At 29.0% G+C, this 16,667-nt stretch overlaps 4 protein-coding genes across 4 annotated transcripts; 2 read left to right on the top strand and 2 right to left on the bottom strand.

Moving 5' to 3' along the window:
* The first annotated feature begins 997 nt into the window (after positions 1-997).
* Positions 998-2,485, top strand: LOC124942627 (interactor of constitutive active ROPs 4-like). The gene is made up of 4 exons (XM_047483166.1): positions 998-1,118; positions 1,254-1,295; positions 1,376-1,529; positions 1,603-2,485. Exons 2-4 carry the CDS (start codon positions 1,276-1,278, stop codon positions 2,380-2,382), a joined length of 954 nt encoding a protein of 317 aa, XP_047339122.1. The 5' UTR covers positions 998-1,118; positions 1,254-1,275; the 3' UTR covers positions 2,383-2,485.
* Positions 2,486-3,528: 1,043 nt separating this feature from the next.
* Positions 3,529-4,481, top strand: LOC124942187 (40S ribosomal protein S23). Its single transcript, XM_047482645.1, has 4 exons — positions 3,529-3,602; positions 3,769-3,924; positions 4,015-4,141; positions 4,224-4,481. Exons 1-4 carry the CDS (start codon positions 3,598-3,600, stop codon positions 4,362-4,364), a joined length of 429 nt encoding a protein of 142 aa, XP_047338601.1. The 5' UTR covers positions 3,529-3,597; the 3' UTR covers positions 4,365-4,481.
* A 1,707-nt stretch (positions 4,482-6,188) lies between these two features.
* LOC124943094 lies at positions 6,189-8,593 on the bottom strand. The gene is made up of 8 exons (XM_047483653.1): positions 8,399-8,593; positions 7,808-7,999; positions 7,481-7,726; positions 7,367-7,401; positions 7,195-7,272; positions 6,975-7,098; positions 6,393-6,895; positions 6,189-6,329 (listed from the first exon to the last, which is right to left on the bottom strand). Exons 1-8 carry the CDS (start codon positions 8,526-8,528, stop codon positions 6,189-6,191), a joined length of 1,449 nt encoding a protein of 482 aa, XP_047339609.1. The 5' UTR covers positions 8,529-8,593.
* Positions 8,594-11,851: 3,258 nt separating this feature from the next.
* On the bottom strand, positions 11,852-14,517 carry LOC124943095. The gene is made up of 2 exons (XM_047483654.1): positions 14,502-14,517; positions 11,852-13,850 (listed from the first exon to the last, which is right to left on the bottom strand). Exons 1-2 carry the CDS (start codon positions 14,515-14,517, stop codon positions 11,932-11,934), a joined length of 1,935 nt encoding a protein of 644 aa, XP_047339610.1. The 3' UTR covers positions 11,852-11,931.
* Between the last annotated feature and the right edge of the window lie 2,150 nt (positions 14,518-16,667).

The following is a 16,667-nucleotide window of genomic DNA, read 5'->3' on the forward strand; positions in this document are numbered from 1 at the left end:
ATATATATTTGACACACTTAATCGCTTAATATAAACATTCTCCTTTATTATAGATTATCTAACTTATTCATTACACTTAAATATCTTTAATTTTATTTATATAAGGCAACTTATTTACTAAAATTTATATATCTTTAATTTTATTTATATAAGGCAACTTATTTACTAAAATTTATATATAAACTTGTTGTTTCATCTTCACTTATACCTTGTTTGGTTAGAATGTTGTAAATAATTTCAACTTAATCAAATATATTTCATCTCACTCCAATTAATTAATCACTTAATTTATTAATCAAAATATTAAAATACACTTTATTTAAAAAAAATACTTTATCATTATATAATAATACCATTAAAGTTTTTTTCTATTAAAAATACCTCATTTCTAAATTAATCGCCATCAATTTTTTTTTAAATTATTCATAACGTTTTTTAGATCGAGTTGATGCATGTACATTTACCATCCCTACCTCGTTCTATTTTAGATATTTTTTTACTATCATTTCTGTTTAGATCAATTTTGAACAATCGCATGAGACACTGTTATACAGCATCCTTAAAAAAAACAAAAATAATTATTTGATAAAATTTTATAATCAATTTTTTTTATATTATATATTATAACATATTAAAAAATTATATTATTATAAAGAAATTAATTTAAAACACTTACAGGACACAAATATAATCTCTGGACACAAATATAATCTCTGTCGTATCCCAATCAAATGGAAAAAAATAATTGAAAAACGTGCAATTATTCTCTAAATTGGTTATTTGAAGATAAAACTTAATTTTTTATAATAAAAAATTAGTTTGGTATAAAATTTAAAAAACCAGTTTTAAAAAAAAGTTATTAATTTATTTTGTATATTATGATAGAAGGGTAGATTAAATTTCTGGTTTTTTTGTAAAATCCAACCAAATCCATTAACAACAAGCTAAAAATAAAATAAAAAATCAAAGTAACCCTATTATAGGATACTGTGTCCTCTCTCCTTCTCCAGCCTATTAACGTACATTCATGTCTGTATTATTATCACTAAAAAAAAGCTCCATTCTTGGGAACTCTGCACAAATTACCAGTAGAGAGAGAACTCTGCACCACCTATTCAGTAGGGTTTTCGATTCTCTTTTGACCATCACTTCACACCCATATCACCAATCCCCCATTTTCATCTTCTTGATCTGTCTCTTCTTCTTCTTCCTCTTCTAACTTTTCTGGGTTTTTCTGGGTTTTTACATAGCAGGTTTCTTGTTTGAACTTACAATATGCAGACTCCTAAATCAAAGTAATCTTACTTTCTTCCTTCCTTTATTTCTTCAATTTACATGTAAAATGTGTACATTTTAACTCCATTAATGTCTACAGAGCTGGTTCTTCAGACTCAACTCAGAAACCATCGCCAAGAACAGCCCGTCAGCTCAAAGTTCAACCATCACCAGATTCTTCCGATTCAAAAACACAAAGATCACCAAAACTTCAACCTGGCCGTAGATCACCAAGAAGTCCTGCTTCTGATCAGGTATTACATATTAGATCTATTGTTATATTATCAAAATAGTTAACATATAAGAATAAACAAATCTTCCCACCAGAAAACGCGAGCAAACAAACTCTCTACAATGGAATCTCATCTTTCTCAGCTACAAGATGAACTCAAATCAACAAAAGAACAGTTAAACTCCTCTGATTCTGACAAAAAACAAGTTCAAAAGGAATTAGCTGTAATGACAGCTAACTTTGAAGAATCTCAAACCCATCTTAAAGAAAAACAGTTTGAAATAGAATCAATTCAGAATCAACATTCATCTGTTCATTCTGAAACGCTAGCTTTAGTAGAGAAACTGAAAACCCAACTCATTGAAGCAATGGAAACCATAGATAAAACAGGAATGCAACTTGAAATCGCGAAAACAACTGAACAGATTCTTAAATCCGAACTATTGAAAGCCACAGAGGGTAATGAATTGTTAGAGGTTGAATTGGAGAAACTGAAAGCTGAGAAAAACAAATTAGATTCAACAGAGGTGGTGATAAAGAGTATGAAAGATGAGATTGAAGTAATGAAGATGGAAATGAAGAAGAATGAAATTGAGAAGAAGAGAATGATTGATTCGAATGAAGAGATTGAAGGGGAGATTACAAGATTGAGAGTTCAAACGGATCAATGGAGGAAAGCGGCGGAGACAGCTGCGGCCATGGTTTCTGGATGTGGGAAATTTGTTGAAAGAACTGGATCACTTGATATTAACTATAATACTATTGGTGGGAGACTTGGGTCTCCATTTTCTGATGATTTGGAAGATGAATCGCCGAAGAAGAAGAATGGTGGTATGTTTAAGAAGATTGGATTTTTGTTGAAGAAAAGGGCATGAGTAGTAATGATTTGTTGTTTATGGATTTGTTCAATGTTTTAATTTGGTAATTTGGGTTTTTTTTTGAATCTTTTAGTTTTGTTTATGATGAAAATTTATGGTTTATATATGTGTGTTTATAATTTGTTTTTGAAAATTACTTAATTAACATATTTAGTTATGAAACATAAATAAAAATATTTTCTAATCACCTATTAATTGTTATTAAGAAACTATGTAAATAAAAATGATGTGATCTAGGATCATTTAAAGCATTATTTATTAAAAATTGATAGAACAAACAATTTTTCGCGAATTTCGTTAAATCTTGTGTTATTAGTTTATCGCATCTCGATTATCACTAAAGAGAATTATAAAAAAAAATATCATATTTGAAGAAAAAGTTTTATTTTAAGTTAGTGTTTGAAACAATGAAAGATTCCATGAGAGAATCAAGAAGAAACAACCTTGCAAGAAAATGATTTTTTAAGTTCAAAAGATAAATTATCGATAATCTAAATAATGATAAAATAAATAATATGATGTAACCTAATTTTATTTGGACCATTATTTATAAAAAAAAATTATATAATTAATGAATCCTTAAGGTCATAGACATTGTTAAACTCCTTAAATTCTGTGTTATATTATTTACTATATTTATGTTGTTTAGATTATAATTATCATGTGTGAATTATAACTCAATCAACAACCATTTAGCTGAATTGATAAGGTGACAATTAATTTATTTAAAAATTCAATAAAATTATATTAATTTTATTAAAAAAATTCTGGTTTGATTTATAAAACAACAAATAACTTTTACTAGATAAATAAATTCAGCTCATAAAAGAATGATAATATGAATTAATTTTTGTAGACAAACATCTTTTCACTTATAAGCCAATATGTAATAATAACTCTTTATATTAATTTAAGTTGTTATTATTAAGAATAAAGTGATTTTTTTAAAATTAGTAGGAAACTAAGGAATTTTAATATCATTCTATCGAATCAAATAAAAAAAATTCACTTCCAAACTTAAAAAAATAAAATAAATAATTTTAGATTACTTTATTTGATGGGCCTGTCTGGAGGTTATTGGGTCATAATAACACAAAGAGGCCCAATTCCGATTAATTTAAATATCGAATGTAGGGTTCCAAATCAATCCTTTACTTCTTCTTCTTCTTTGGCGTCAACAAGCAGTAGCAGCTTCTTCTTCCACTTGCAACCATGGGGTAAGATTTCTTCATCTTGATTCATCAATCAATTACTAATACAACCCAGATCTTCAAAACCCATAAAAAATTGATTTCAAAATCTCTGTTTTTCGCTTCTTTAGTTTAGTTGAATGATTTACAATGAATTGTGTTTTTAAATTGTGTTGAATGATCTTGTTAACAGTAAGACACGTGGAATGGGAGCTGGGCGCAAGCTCAAGTCTCACCGTAGAACACAAAGATGGGCTGATAAAGCTTATAAGAAATCCCATCTTGGTAATGAATGGAAGAAACCATTTGCTGGTTCATCTCATGCTAAAGGGATTGTTCTAGAAAAGATGTAAGTTTTGTTCTTTCTTTCTGTTTGAAAATCAACATTAACATGAATATGGTGATGAAGATGATAGAACCCTATTAATGATGTGTGCAGAGGTATTGAAGCTAAACAGCCAAATTCTGCCATTAGAAAATGTGCTAGAGTTCAATTGATTAAGAATGGAAAGAAGATTGCTGCTTTTGTACCAAATGATGGTTGTCTTAACTACATTGAAGAAAATGTAAGTAAATTGGTTTGATTTGGGTGAGAAATTTGGATGGAATTTTGAGTTTTGAGTTTTGATTGATGATTATTGTTTGTAGGATGAGGTTTTGATTGCTGGATTTGGAAGAAAAGGTCATGCTGTGGGAGATATTCCTGGTGTTAGGTTTAAGGTTGTGAAGGTTTCTGGTGTTTCACTTTTGGCTCTTTTTAAGGAGAAGAAGGAGAAGCCAAGATCTTAAGGTTTTTGTTATGTTGTTTCATTAGTTTTAAACTTGGGTTTGAAGTTCTTTATTTTCTTACTTTCATACATTCAAGAAACTTATCTTGTTCATTTATACTATTTTCTTTCATTTCTATGTTTGATGATTTAGATTATTGAAATTAAGCCTGGTTTTTTCTTGGAAATTTTTAGTATTGAAAAAGATAATAAATTCAACTATTGGCAAGTCACTTTGGATAAGTGAGCAATGTATCAAAATAATTTTTTTAATCAAATTGTTGTTTGTAAGAATAATATCTATGTTTTTAAATAAGACATTAAAATAAGAATTGTCAATCAATTATATTATTTAATAGAAAATAATAATTAGATTGTTGTGTTAAAAGGATAATATTTCAAAAAAGAAATCTAATTTGTACATGGATTGAAACTTATAAAAGCTTAAAATTTCTTTTTTGTTTTGAAAAAGTATAATAGTTATTAAAAAAAGATGGTTAGTAAAAGTTATTCATTAGAAGTCAACTAATCAATAAATTATTTAAGAAAAATAATTATCTTTAATTTTAAAAAAAATTAAATAATAAAAACTAAATTAAAATATATAACATGACTTAAATATGATAATTAATTTAAAAATAAATATATTATACAAATAATTAATAATGTTAATGAGAACTATATTATGTATATATTTTATAAATATAAGCAGCAATATCTAACAAATAAATTGATTATCTGTTTTTTTTTTTAATTAGAAGAGCAAGTTCAACATAATTCATTTCTTATAAATTTATTTTCAGTTTTAATAGGTTTATCTTTTTGGAAAAAAAATTCAATGTTGAAAACTTAAAGAGTTGTGAAAAAGAAATATTTTTTATGATAAGCAAAATAAATTGTTTATTGAGTGAGAGCAAAGTATGCATATTTTCAATGAAAATACCAACAGAATATTAATATATCATTGAAGAAATTGTTAGATCAAAACTTTAGATAAAATGAAGTCAATGTTGCACATTAAGTTTATCGATTTGCACACCCTCTTTCTAATTTAATTCCCGACTCACCGCCTCATTTTAGTTTGTATCCCAACTTTCATTCCCCGCCTCATTTTAGTTTGTTTCCGAACTTTATTCCTCTCATCATTTTAATTCGGATCTGATATTTTCAATCCCCGTTTCATTTTAGTTTGGATCCAAGACAAATATTAAATTTAAAAAACTTCGTAAGGCACCATTTATATTATAGTCAGGAAAAAACAATTTCTTATATATAAAAATCTATTTTAATTAAAATAATCTATAATAGTCTAATAATATTAAATATTTATCTTATTAATAATATTTTATTTTAATATTTAAGAAAACATATAAATTGAAGTAAATATTTGTAACATTGTAAATATAAGTTTAACTAATTTTTATTTTATATTTTCAGAATTCAGGAAAGGACATAAATATCATCCTATTCTCAGTTAACTATCAAAAAAAAAAAAAAACCAACTGGCATTTCGAATCGGGTTAGTAAAATAAAGTGAAAATGAGCATGTAGGACAATCAACGGTTTGGATAAAGACATAGAATTGGAACAAAACAAACAAGTTCAATTGTTTTTTTTTTTTTGAACTTATTTCCCATTTCTTTAAAAAGTTGAATACTTTGGGACAATAACCTAAGTATACTTCAAAAAAACAATTCAACATTTGGATCTTACAGTCTTATAACCACCATCTTTTCTCATTCTGGTTTGGTTTGCTCTTCTGTTATATTCATTTCTGCAACAGTAAAATATACACAAGAGAAATAACCGTTCTCAACTGTAATTTCATCATTTTTTTAATTTTACCTTACATCCATCGTGAATCCGATCCCTTTATCGCCCCGGTTCCCACTCTCCCCTTTGTAATTTGCGGCGACGATCCTCTATTCACGCTGGAAACTCTAGCTCCAACCGAATTAGATGATGATGACAGGTTTACAGATTTCGCCTGCAAATTCACATTTGTTAATGAACATCTACATTATGATTGAAACAAAACTTTATAACTGACCTTGTTCGGTTCTCCTTTCTTTAAATCTTGACTTGTTATTGCTTTAGTTAAGCTTCGTACACTGCCCAATAACCGATCATTTGATTTTGACATGAAATTCAAACTGCGTCCCACTTTGCTCTGTACCACGCCTTTGTAGGATCGAGGACTGGTAGTAGCTTTGGAGTTACTCGATTCATTTGACCGTCTGTTGATTTTGTTGTTCAAAGCAGGAGTTGATAAATATGATTCTGATGACGTGTCGCTTATAGAACTAGCTGAGGATTTTGTAGGAGACAGCTTAGTAGTGAGCATCATGTAAGATTTCAGATCAATGTGGCGTTTTGTTATTATATTCGATGGATTTCTTTGCTGATTGACTGTTGTGGAACTGGCTTTTCTTCCTGCATCGATAGAATTAGTAACATTTCCAGAAGCAGAACTGGTTTTCTTGATTAGTGGAGAGGAAGACACGGAATCGGATCTTGATATTAGTACAGGCTTAGTTGAAACACCGAGTTTACCTGAAATTGAAATTGATTAACAGGTGTTTGTTTGTTTACCTGAAAAATGCTAAAGGCAATAGATAGATATTTAATTTACCTGTATCTTTTGATTTTTTGGGATCAAGTCTACTTAAATTTGCATTTGAAACACTTCTTGATGGTGTTGAGATCGGATTAGTCCTTCCGGTTGTTATTGGTACCCTATGAATGGATGCCACAGTCTTCATGGAGAAATAGGAAGGGTTAATGAATTTCTAATTTTGCAAATTTTGCATTTCTGATGAAAATATGAAGAGTTTACGAGAAATGGAACATGCCTGCACTGTTGACACATGTCGAGAGCCCAGCCTTTTTGTTTGCTGAGATTCAGATTCTTTCTTGAGAATGGATTTTGGCTTCAAAACATGGTAATCATCATATGATTAAACAGATGTAAAATGGAAAGGAAAAAAGACATCAAAACAATGTTCATCATGGAACTGAAATTACCCTGTCCCTGGATATGGTATCTGTCTTCTTTGAAGCTGGTAAAATAATATAATCAATCCCCGAAACCAAATATTTCTCATATATGTGGCTCAAACAAACGGAAGAAACACTTACAATTGGCGATTTTGGTCCCTCTATCCTCTACTGCAGTTTTTCCACTAAAATTTCCCAAGTTAGGTTCTTTGACAAATTTCTGAGTTGAAGCTCTAATGTCAGTAAACAACTCTGCTTCAATCCTTTCCAACGAGGAGATTGTGTCATAAGAACGGTGTACATTTTTGTTATTAACAGGCATACAATTCTGTCTGTTTCTACATACTCCGTCAATCATGTTGGACAATTCCTCCTCGTCTAAAATACCTGTAGCATCAAGAGAATTGATCATAAACTGTAACAAGGTTACCCCATAAGAGAACAGATCATAATCTAGCCTCATGTTACCTGCACTGTCAAAGAAAGCACTATCCCAAGCCAAACTTTTGCGTGCATTAACCGTGTCAACAATATCTAATTCCGAAGAATCAGCTAGTTGAAGCATTTGTTCCCCTTGTGATGTTATATCACTGGCTTTCACCGCCTCTATAGAATCAGCTGACTTTAGTATATCAGAATTCGTGTCCTTTCTTCTACATTCTATAGATCATAGAAATGTAATTAAAACTAATAAATTGCAAATGGACACTAAAACACTCAGTTTAATGTCAATATAAACCAAATGAAATCACAAACAAGCCTACACAACACAGATTCTTCATTATTATGAAGAAAAACCAATGAATATCATCAAAATCTATCTTATCTTATGAACAGGTTTGATTCCTGATAAACTACAAATTAATCACACAAATCAAGAGAAATAACTGTTCGATAGATATATGTATATAAGAAACAACGTTGAAAAGATCAAATCGCATCGAAATGTGAATCCGTCAACCGTTAACGAAAATCATCAAAGAGAAGTGAAAGCATTATGAGAACAGTTACGAAAAACAAAAGTGAAAGAGAGGATTAAGAATTGAAGTGAGAAATAACCTGAAAAATGATGTTTGTTCAGATCATTCGGAGAGGAGGAGAAGGCAGCGACGGCAATGGTTTTTACAGGGCAAAAATCCGAAGGAATGTGCAGTGTACACTTAGGATCAATGCCTCCTGTGCGCTCCATTGCCGTAAGTAATCGATCACGGGGAAGAAGATTATACAGAGAGAGGGAAGAGAGAGAGATCGCTGCTAAATTAAGGAAGAGAAAGCCAATGACGAATTTTTGAACGAGAAACTAACGCGGTTCGGCTTAACCTATCAATATTTCTTTGGAATCAATCGCATGATATTTTCATGGCATTTCTTTCTTTTCTTTGAGTAATATTTTATCATAATTTTATTTCATTTTGTCAAATTAGGAATACTTATTATAGCAATAATTTTGAACATATCTTTTAAAATCTCACCATTTGAGGCTATTTAGTGTAAAAGTTACACAAAATAAAATTTAATCTTCACGGTTTTAAACTTTTGTCGTTAATTGAGACGGTTCGGTGCGGGGAATGTATTTAACATCTCTGCCCTATTTTACTTCAGGGATTATTTTTACTACTATACCCGTCTCGTTCGATTTTGAAGAATCTCTGCAATGCACCGTTTATATCATATTTTTTAAAACAAATATATTATATAAATAAATTTTTTAATATAATATATATTGTAATATATTAAAGATTTATATTATTATAAAAAATAAAATTAAAACTCTTATAAAATATAATAAATAAATAAATAAATATATTTACAATTTTATATATTTAATTGTGTTTAAAATGTTCGGGGCAGAATCAATTTGAGATCGGGACAGGAAACAAAATAACATCTCCGTCCCATCTCTAGTCAACTACTTGCCAAACCGGGGAAAAAACTTCTCAAACAGAGCAAATTTTAAGTCAGTTACTGTGAAACAGTTTCAAATTGTCATCCATAATTTTGGGTACAAATTCACTAAAATTCGGTAGTGAAAACCTTCCATTCACTTAATTTCAATAGTTAAACTAGTCTTTCATTTATTTATGTATAAATGTCGTGTATATAATAAGTTAATGACGTTCGAAATCGTTAAGATAAAATTTTGTTTTTATAACTTTAACCCTAAAGAGTTTTAAATTGTAAAATTTGAAATAAGAGTTCCGAAATTATAATGGTTATTAATGAAGTGCCCAATTTAACAATTTAACCAAATAAGATCTAATTACACCAAAAACTAACATTACATATAAGTATGAAAATAGTAATTTCATAAACGATAATACATAAATAAATAAGTAATAAATGTTATATTTTGAAAATCTAGTTAGAGATTATATATTTAGATTTATATAATAGGATTCAAATTAGACATTTTAAAGGATAAACGATAGCTTTATTTATTTTGTGAAATATAATATATTTTTGGAATGATCAATGGAATATGGGAAAAGTCTTGATTTATATATGAAATATGTTAGTTTTTTTTTAAAAGTGATATTTTACTGTAATTATTATTACAATTATTTTAAAATATTGTAAAAATAAAAAGTGAAAAGTAATTTTGTTTGTTTTATATAGAGAATATAATTGAACTTTTTGAATGTAAAGAAGACTTGTAAAATTGATAGATTGTGATATAAATATTTTTGGATTACACAATTTTAGTTAGATTTTTTTTTTTTAATGTAAACAATAATCTCTAATAATATGGACAAGGTACAAAAAAAAATGACAATGACAATAAAAAAATATGATTCACGATCAAAACATGTTTATATATATCAAAAAAGAAAGAAAACATTTTAATGTTCTTGAACTATTTATAGTAAGATGGTTATTAAAAATTCTGAAGATTTGATTGTGTTAAGATAAAATGTTTATATATAACCCAAAAAAAAAACTTTTTCAATGTCATGTAAATATACATGTGTAGATTGTGTCTACCAAATTTAAAAATAAAAGTTTTGGAGTGAAATTAAAAAATGTATTTCATTCCAAATAAAATTTTGCATAAGATAATTGACACAACTCAACATTTTTTATTTATAGTAAGATATTATCATTCCTAAATCATTAATTATTCAAATAAAAAAATATGTATAAGAGATTACAAGTGTTTTATTCATAAACTAAAAACAATACTTAGGGTGTTGATGTCACAAAGAGGTAGTGATTCAAAAAGTCTTTTGTTGTTTTATCTACTAATGGCCTGGCCAATTCAACTTATTTGGTTGTTGACCTAACTATAATGTAAAATTGTATCTCTTTAAAATTAAAATATTTAAAGAGTTTATCGATATAATGGAGTGCAGATTCATAATAAGTACTGATAGAAATTATTGTACATTAAATAACTTTAAAAGTGTTGGTTTCAGAAGACGGAATGTCGAATGTCTTTTTACCCGAAGAACTTATTGGATTTGTACTAGAAGAACGAATGAGGTGTGCGACTTTAAGACTGACAACGAAAATGGCGGAAGAACTACATTTTAATAATATTATAATTTTTTTTTGTCAATTGTCTTTTAGAAATATCGAAAAGCCAAAACTTTTTATATTCTGAGAGACGAGACCAATAAGAATATATATATATATATATATAATTTTTTTATCTAGAAATTAACAAATGTTTCAAAATAATTTGAACTAACAAATAATTCAACTATGTGGTACATAACATTGGATTGCAATGAAATGTAAAGAAATCTATTCACCAATAATTTTGGATGTGTTTACTTTAATAAATTTAAAGTCTACTTCTTACCCACCACTTTTTTTTGGTAAATTGAAGTAGTTGTTTACGAATTTAATTCTCGACAATCGAACTGAATCAAGATAACTCAATGTATATAATGAAGGGAAAATGAAAAAGTATTATTCAATTCTTTTATTCCTCACATACAATATATATCCCTTTTGAAAAAAAAATATTCTAACACTAATATATTTTGTTGTTCTATTATTTTTTACAAGGAGGAAAAAATCTAAAATAGCTGAAAATACATTTTTTTTACTCCTCTGATATTTTTCTAATATCGGAGGGTTCCTTATTTTTTTCCATCACTCACATTTGAGTTATTGTTATTGTTGTGTTTTATTAGGTATGACATCTTATTTAGTCGAATATAATTTTTCATCTCGAATTTTTGTAACCTAAATAATACTCTCAATCGGCCGTTGGTGGTTCATTTGTTGTTCATACCGATTGTAAATAGTCCTTTCTCGAATCCCATCTATCTCCTCACTAGCAACAAATGAGACGAAGTTATTGAATCTAATTTTTTTTTTTCATATTTTCAGTAATAAATTATCTTATATGTTATTTCAAAAAGAGAAGGATTATTGAATATAGAATTCTTTTTCATATTTTCAGTAATAAATTATTTTATTTGTTATTTCAAAAAGAGAAGGTCCACATTTATTTTTATATGTTTTACTATTTCACACCATTTCATTGGTTCGTTTCACTTGTTTTACCCGTCTCAACATTTTATTAAACTTTATTAAATATATATATACATATCATTAAAATACATAAAAGAGGAAAGGTTAAGTTAATCAATAACCACAAGTTTCCCATACTCATCACCAGAAATGGCAGCTAGCATTACATTTTCTGGATCAAGTTCTCCATCTTCTTCAATAAACAAACTCATCAAATTCTTCGAAAACCCACTAACAAGCGCCACCCCTTTCTGATTCCCAAACACAGGCGTCGCCTTCGAATCTCTCAAATTCCAAAACACAATTTCCGGCACATTCTTCCCATACCCATTTTCCAAAAATTTCCTCAAAATCACCTCATAATCAGTCTCCCAAGGATTTGCCGACGCTTGATCAAATTCCATATCACTGAAAACAATAACCCTTTTAATCATATCTTCCCCCTTCAAATTTCCATTCACAGCCACTTCAAGTATAAGATCAAACACCTTCTGAAAATCAGTGTTCATTCCCCATTTCATTCTTTGAACAAATTTCACTTTTGATCTTAACCCATCTCCTTTAATAACCTGAAGTTCTGGATTTTCACTAAAAGTTATCACCTTCCCTTTCCATGGCTCATCACTAAGTTCAGATACTAATAAACCCAAAGCAGTAGAAACCTCCATTGGAATACCATACATACTTCCTGAAACATCACAGATTGGAAGACAGTTCTTCATTTTACCTTTTTTTGAAATATCATCCACCATTCTCTTCCATTGAAGCTCTGCAACTTGACCTCCATCGGAAGAATAATTATTCAGAGATGAAATTATCTCATGGGGGAGTAATGCTCCGGCAGCAATTTTCGCTTTTCCGGTTTTTACCTTCTCTAGATACTCCTTAAACCGTTGATTGTCGTGTTTTAAGAATTTTTCTTTGTATAATTTCATCGCGACTGATGCCACACGGTTGTATGGAATTGAACCCCATTGATTTGCTCCTATGTACACTTCTGGCAACTCCAATGCCCTTCGGAGAGGGACGAGTATCTCCTTCCTCAACCTATCGCGAACACGAAACGCGTAATGGGCGTCCTCAAGGCCGTCGTATTCTGGGTGATTCGATTTGGGGAATACCCTTCTGGCTATGCTTTCGCAGAGTAATGTCGATTTGTCAAATGATGAATCTAGAGATGGGCACCATTTCGCGGCTAAACTGAGATTGTTAATTGAATCAGATTTCAAGTTTTTTATGTCGGTTTTGAGGCATTCGGCGAATAGATCGGAAATGCGATCGTGAAGGAATCTGTAATGAGGATCGCGATTGTATCTCTCGATCGCCTTAATCGCTGTAGCAATTCTCTTCTCTACCCTTAAAGTTCTTGCGTTTTGTCTTGTAAAAGACTCTGCCTTTTTCTTTGTTTTGGGTACTGGTTTTCTTGGGCGTCTGGTTAATTTTCTACTGATATGTTGTTCTTTGGCGATTCGTCTAACGTCTGATCCTTGAAGTAATCTGAAAAGAATTTCGGGTAAATCTTTAAAATACCCGAAATTAGCTAATGATTCGACATTGCATGCTAGGGTTTTGGGATGGTTTTCGTGAATCCAGAGCGCAGCCGTGTAATAGCTTTCTTTATCGCTCTTTCCGGTTCCACGGACGCCGCGTAAGTTGCAGACGAGTTTGAACGCTGTGGAGGGATTGTGTTCCCAGGCGGAGGCTAATCGTTGAGTTAGGATGGCGGATGGAGTGTCGGGGACGACGTGGAAGAAGAAATCGAGACAAGGGTTTCCGGTGGAGAGAAATGTAGGTGAGAAATTCTCGGTTTTGGATAATTGAGGATTTGTAGAATTGAATTTGGTTACTAAGAGGTTTATGAAAGTGTTGTTGTGTGTGGCGGCGCCATCGCCATCGCCGGATTCTGTTCTCTTCTGGTAGACTTCCGGTGGGCCGAGGAGTTGGATTGAAGTGGAAGTCACAACGATGATTAAGAATGTTGGTCGAAGATTTTGAAGATGGAGATGGCCAATATATAGGTATTCAATTTCTTGGGCAACAAGTTAGACGTGTAGAACATTAATTCCTTGGAGAGCAAGTCATTCTAAAATTAAAATTTCTTGCCAATATATAGGGATTGAATTTCTTGGGCAACAAGTTAGACGTGTAGAACATGAATTCCTTGGAGAGCACGTCATTTCTAAAATTAAAATTTCTTGCCAATTAAGTATGATATCATAGAAAATGTCTTAACAAAAAAGGTCAAATAGAAAAGAAAAAAAATGGTATTAGCCTTCTAGAGTTTAATTTTGAAATTATGTCATTTCTTTATAAATTAGAGTTAAGTTGGATTTGAAAAAATTGAGATATAAATAAAGAAAATGAAAAAATTCTAAATAAATATTTTATCATAATAAAATAGATTGAAAAATTATGAAATTAGAGAGTCAACGCACCTAACTTTGTTACATTCAAACAAATAATTAACTATTTTAAATGACTTAGTCCATCTCAACCCAATGTAAATTTGTTCACCTATTCTATATTAAAATTACATATATATATATATATAGATTTAGTTTTCAATAAAAACAAGTGAAATTGATTCGGAGTCCATAAATATAATTCTTTTTATATTTTAAAACATACAAAAAATATATTATTGTGTTATTTTATTTGAAAATATGTCCATATACAAAACCAGTAATTGTGTCCATACTCCATACTGAAAGAGGGTTGAAGACTTGCTAATTTTGTTTTAGTTATTTATAAGATTTAATTAATATAAATTTGAAAAACTATCAATATTTGAAAAGCTTTAAATCAATTTAAATCGTCGCTAAATATTAAAAACTAGTAAAAACGTAGCTAAATCTCAAACTTTGAAGCGCTAAAAGCGAGTCTATATAACATATAAGCGCCTCACAATATATCATTTGGCGTGGGCACCAACTTAAGCGCCGTTAATGTTTTACCGACTTTACTACTATCAGCTCTTTATGCGCCGGTAATATTAGTGGCGCTTTTATTTAGGGCCGATAAATGTATTGAATTTTGTTATTATAATCAATTATATTCAATTGAGAAACAATATTATATTTCTTAGCAAACTTATTCGTTCAAAACTTATGCAAATATATCCCCTTCACCTTAAACTATTTACTTATTGATTTTATGTAACTTGTAAGTATTTATTTAATTGTCATTTTGTACCATCCACACAAAATTTATGCCAATTATAGTGTTTTTTTCTTTTAAAAGTGAACCCCAAAAGTCATTTTTTTCTGTATGAAAAAAATTATATAATTACCAACCAAATATCCTAAAATTTTAATAAAAAAAATATACATATAAAAAATAAAAATCACGTGTCAATTTATTCTTATTTTAGGATAAGAAAAAAAAAACTACATATAAAAAAAATCACATGTCAATTTATTCTTCATTTAGGATGAGAAAGCTATACATCATCAACTACCTAACTACCTTCAACTGACTTTCTTTCATTTTTTTTTTTTTTTTTTTTTTTTTTTTTTTTTTGTCTAATCGGTTGATCATATTCCATTGATATTATCAAAATAATTTGAAAATAAAAAAATAAATAATAAATAAAATGATCGAACTCATTATTTCATACGAAGAAAGTTTGGTTATATTCGATTCAACTAACAACTCAACCAACACGAAATATTAGTTTGTACAAATTTCTTCCTATAATAAACTCTCGCTTATAAAAAAAAAATTGGTAAATAATTCCTAATTCTAGCACCATAGATATTTTTGGAAATAAGCTATTTGAGCTATGGGTCTAATTTGACATATATTTATGTACTATTGTCTTATACACGTATTAAATACTCTTAATATCTTAGAGTTAATATTTTGTATCAAATATAATCATTATTTTCTTATAAAGAAACCTTAATATTTTATTATGTTATTATAAATAAGTAATTGTGTGTATTTAAAACATGACATATATATTATATAAGAATTTTAATATTATCAGTATTTGAAAAAATAATGTCTTCTAAAAGATGGTTAATTATGATAAGAATTTGCTAATAGTAAATTAACCAATAACTAAAAATAGTAAAAATGAACATAGTTAATAAGATAATTTACTATTAAAAAATGAGATTCATGCGATAAAATCTAACTTTTCACGTTTAAATGCAACTTGTTAGATGAGCCGGTAATTGATTTTTGTTTTCAAGAGATAAATTTTTTATTTGTGAACAAATCAAGAGGCAAAACAAATTTAATTGAAATATATAGTCTAAGAAGACAAAAATAAAAGAGCTAAAAATACATTTAAGCAAGACAATTAGAAGTCTAAGTGTCCACATGGATTTGATGCATACTCTAATCATATATTAAGAATTCAATTCTACTCTCTCACAGATCCAATTCCCACCGAAAGTAGAGTGTCATGACTCAATGTAAAGACTTAACCTAAAAGACCAACAAGTTCGATTCCCACCATAAATAGAAGGTCATAGTTGTGACTTATCATGCAAGTTCTCTTTTATTATAAAAAAAATAATAATTCTATTATTTTAATTGACATTGATTTCTCTTTACAAGTTTAACTATTATGAGTTTCACCATGTTTTGGGTTGCTTCACGAACAACAAATAACATGATGAATTTAAGGGTGAGCAAATGGGTAAAACTAATCCGTTTTGTCCCATCCGTATTAAATTCAAACTAAATTTATCTAATTCGTAATTCAAACCATTTTACTAATTAATACGGATCAGATACGGATTTGATTCAAAATGGTTTTGATAATCCAAACTAAAAAATATTTATATATATCAACTTGAAATTAGTCAACAATTCAATCCGAACTTAATTCGATCCG

Source organism: Impatiens glandulifera, chromosome 6, assembly GCF_907164915.1.
Source record: "Impatiens glandulifera chromosome 6, dImpGla2.1, whole genome shotgun sequence".
NCBI lineage: Eukaryota > Viridiplantae > Streptophyta > Magnoliopsida > Ericales > Balsaminaceae > Impatiens > Impatiens glandulifera.

Bases quoted from the DNA above. Each gene is read 5' to 3' on its own strand.
- LOC124943094 (XM_047483653.1), bottom strand. From the start codon at position 8,528: ATGGAGCGCACAGGAGGCATTGATCCTAAGTGTACACTGCACATTCCT. The intron at 7,727-7,807 runs GTAACATGAGGC...TTGATGCTACAG, and splicing joins TGCTTTCTTTGACAGTGCAG to GTATTTTAGACGAGGAGGAA. The intron at 7,402-7,480 runs GTAAGTGTTTCT...TTATTTTACCAG, and splicing joins AGGGACCAAAATCGCCAATT to CTTCAAAGAAGACAGATACC.
- LOC124942627 (XM_047483166.1), top strand. From the start codon at position 1,276: ATGCAGACTCCTAAATCAAA. The intron at 1,296-1,375 runs GTAATCTTACTT...TAATGTCTACAG, and splicing joins ATGCAGACTCCTAAATCAAA to AGCTGGTTCTTCAGACTCAA. The intron at 1,530-1,602 runs GTATTACATATT...TCTTCCCACCAG, and splicing joins GAAGTCCTGCTTCTGATCAG to AAAACGCGAGCAAACAAACT.
- LOC124942187 (XM_047482645.1), top strand. The intron at 3,925-4,014 runs GTAAGTTTTGTT...TGATGTGTGCAG, and splicing joins GGGATTGTTCTAGAAAAGAT to AGGTATTGAAGCTAAACAGC. The intron at 4,142-4,223 runs GTAAGTAAATTG...TATTGTTTGTAG, and splicing joins TTAACTACATTGAAGAAAAT to GATGAGGTTTTGATTGCTGG.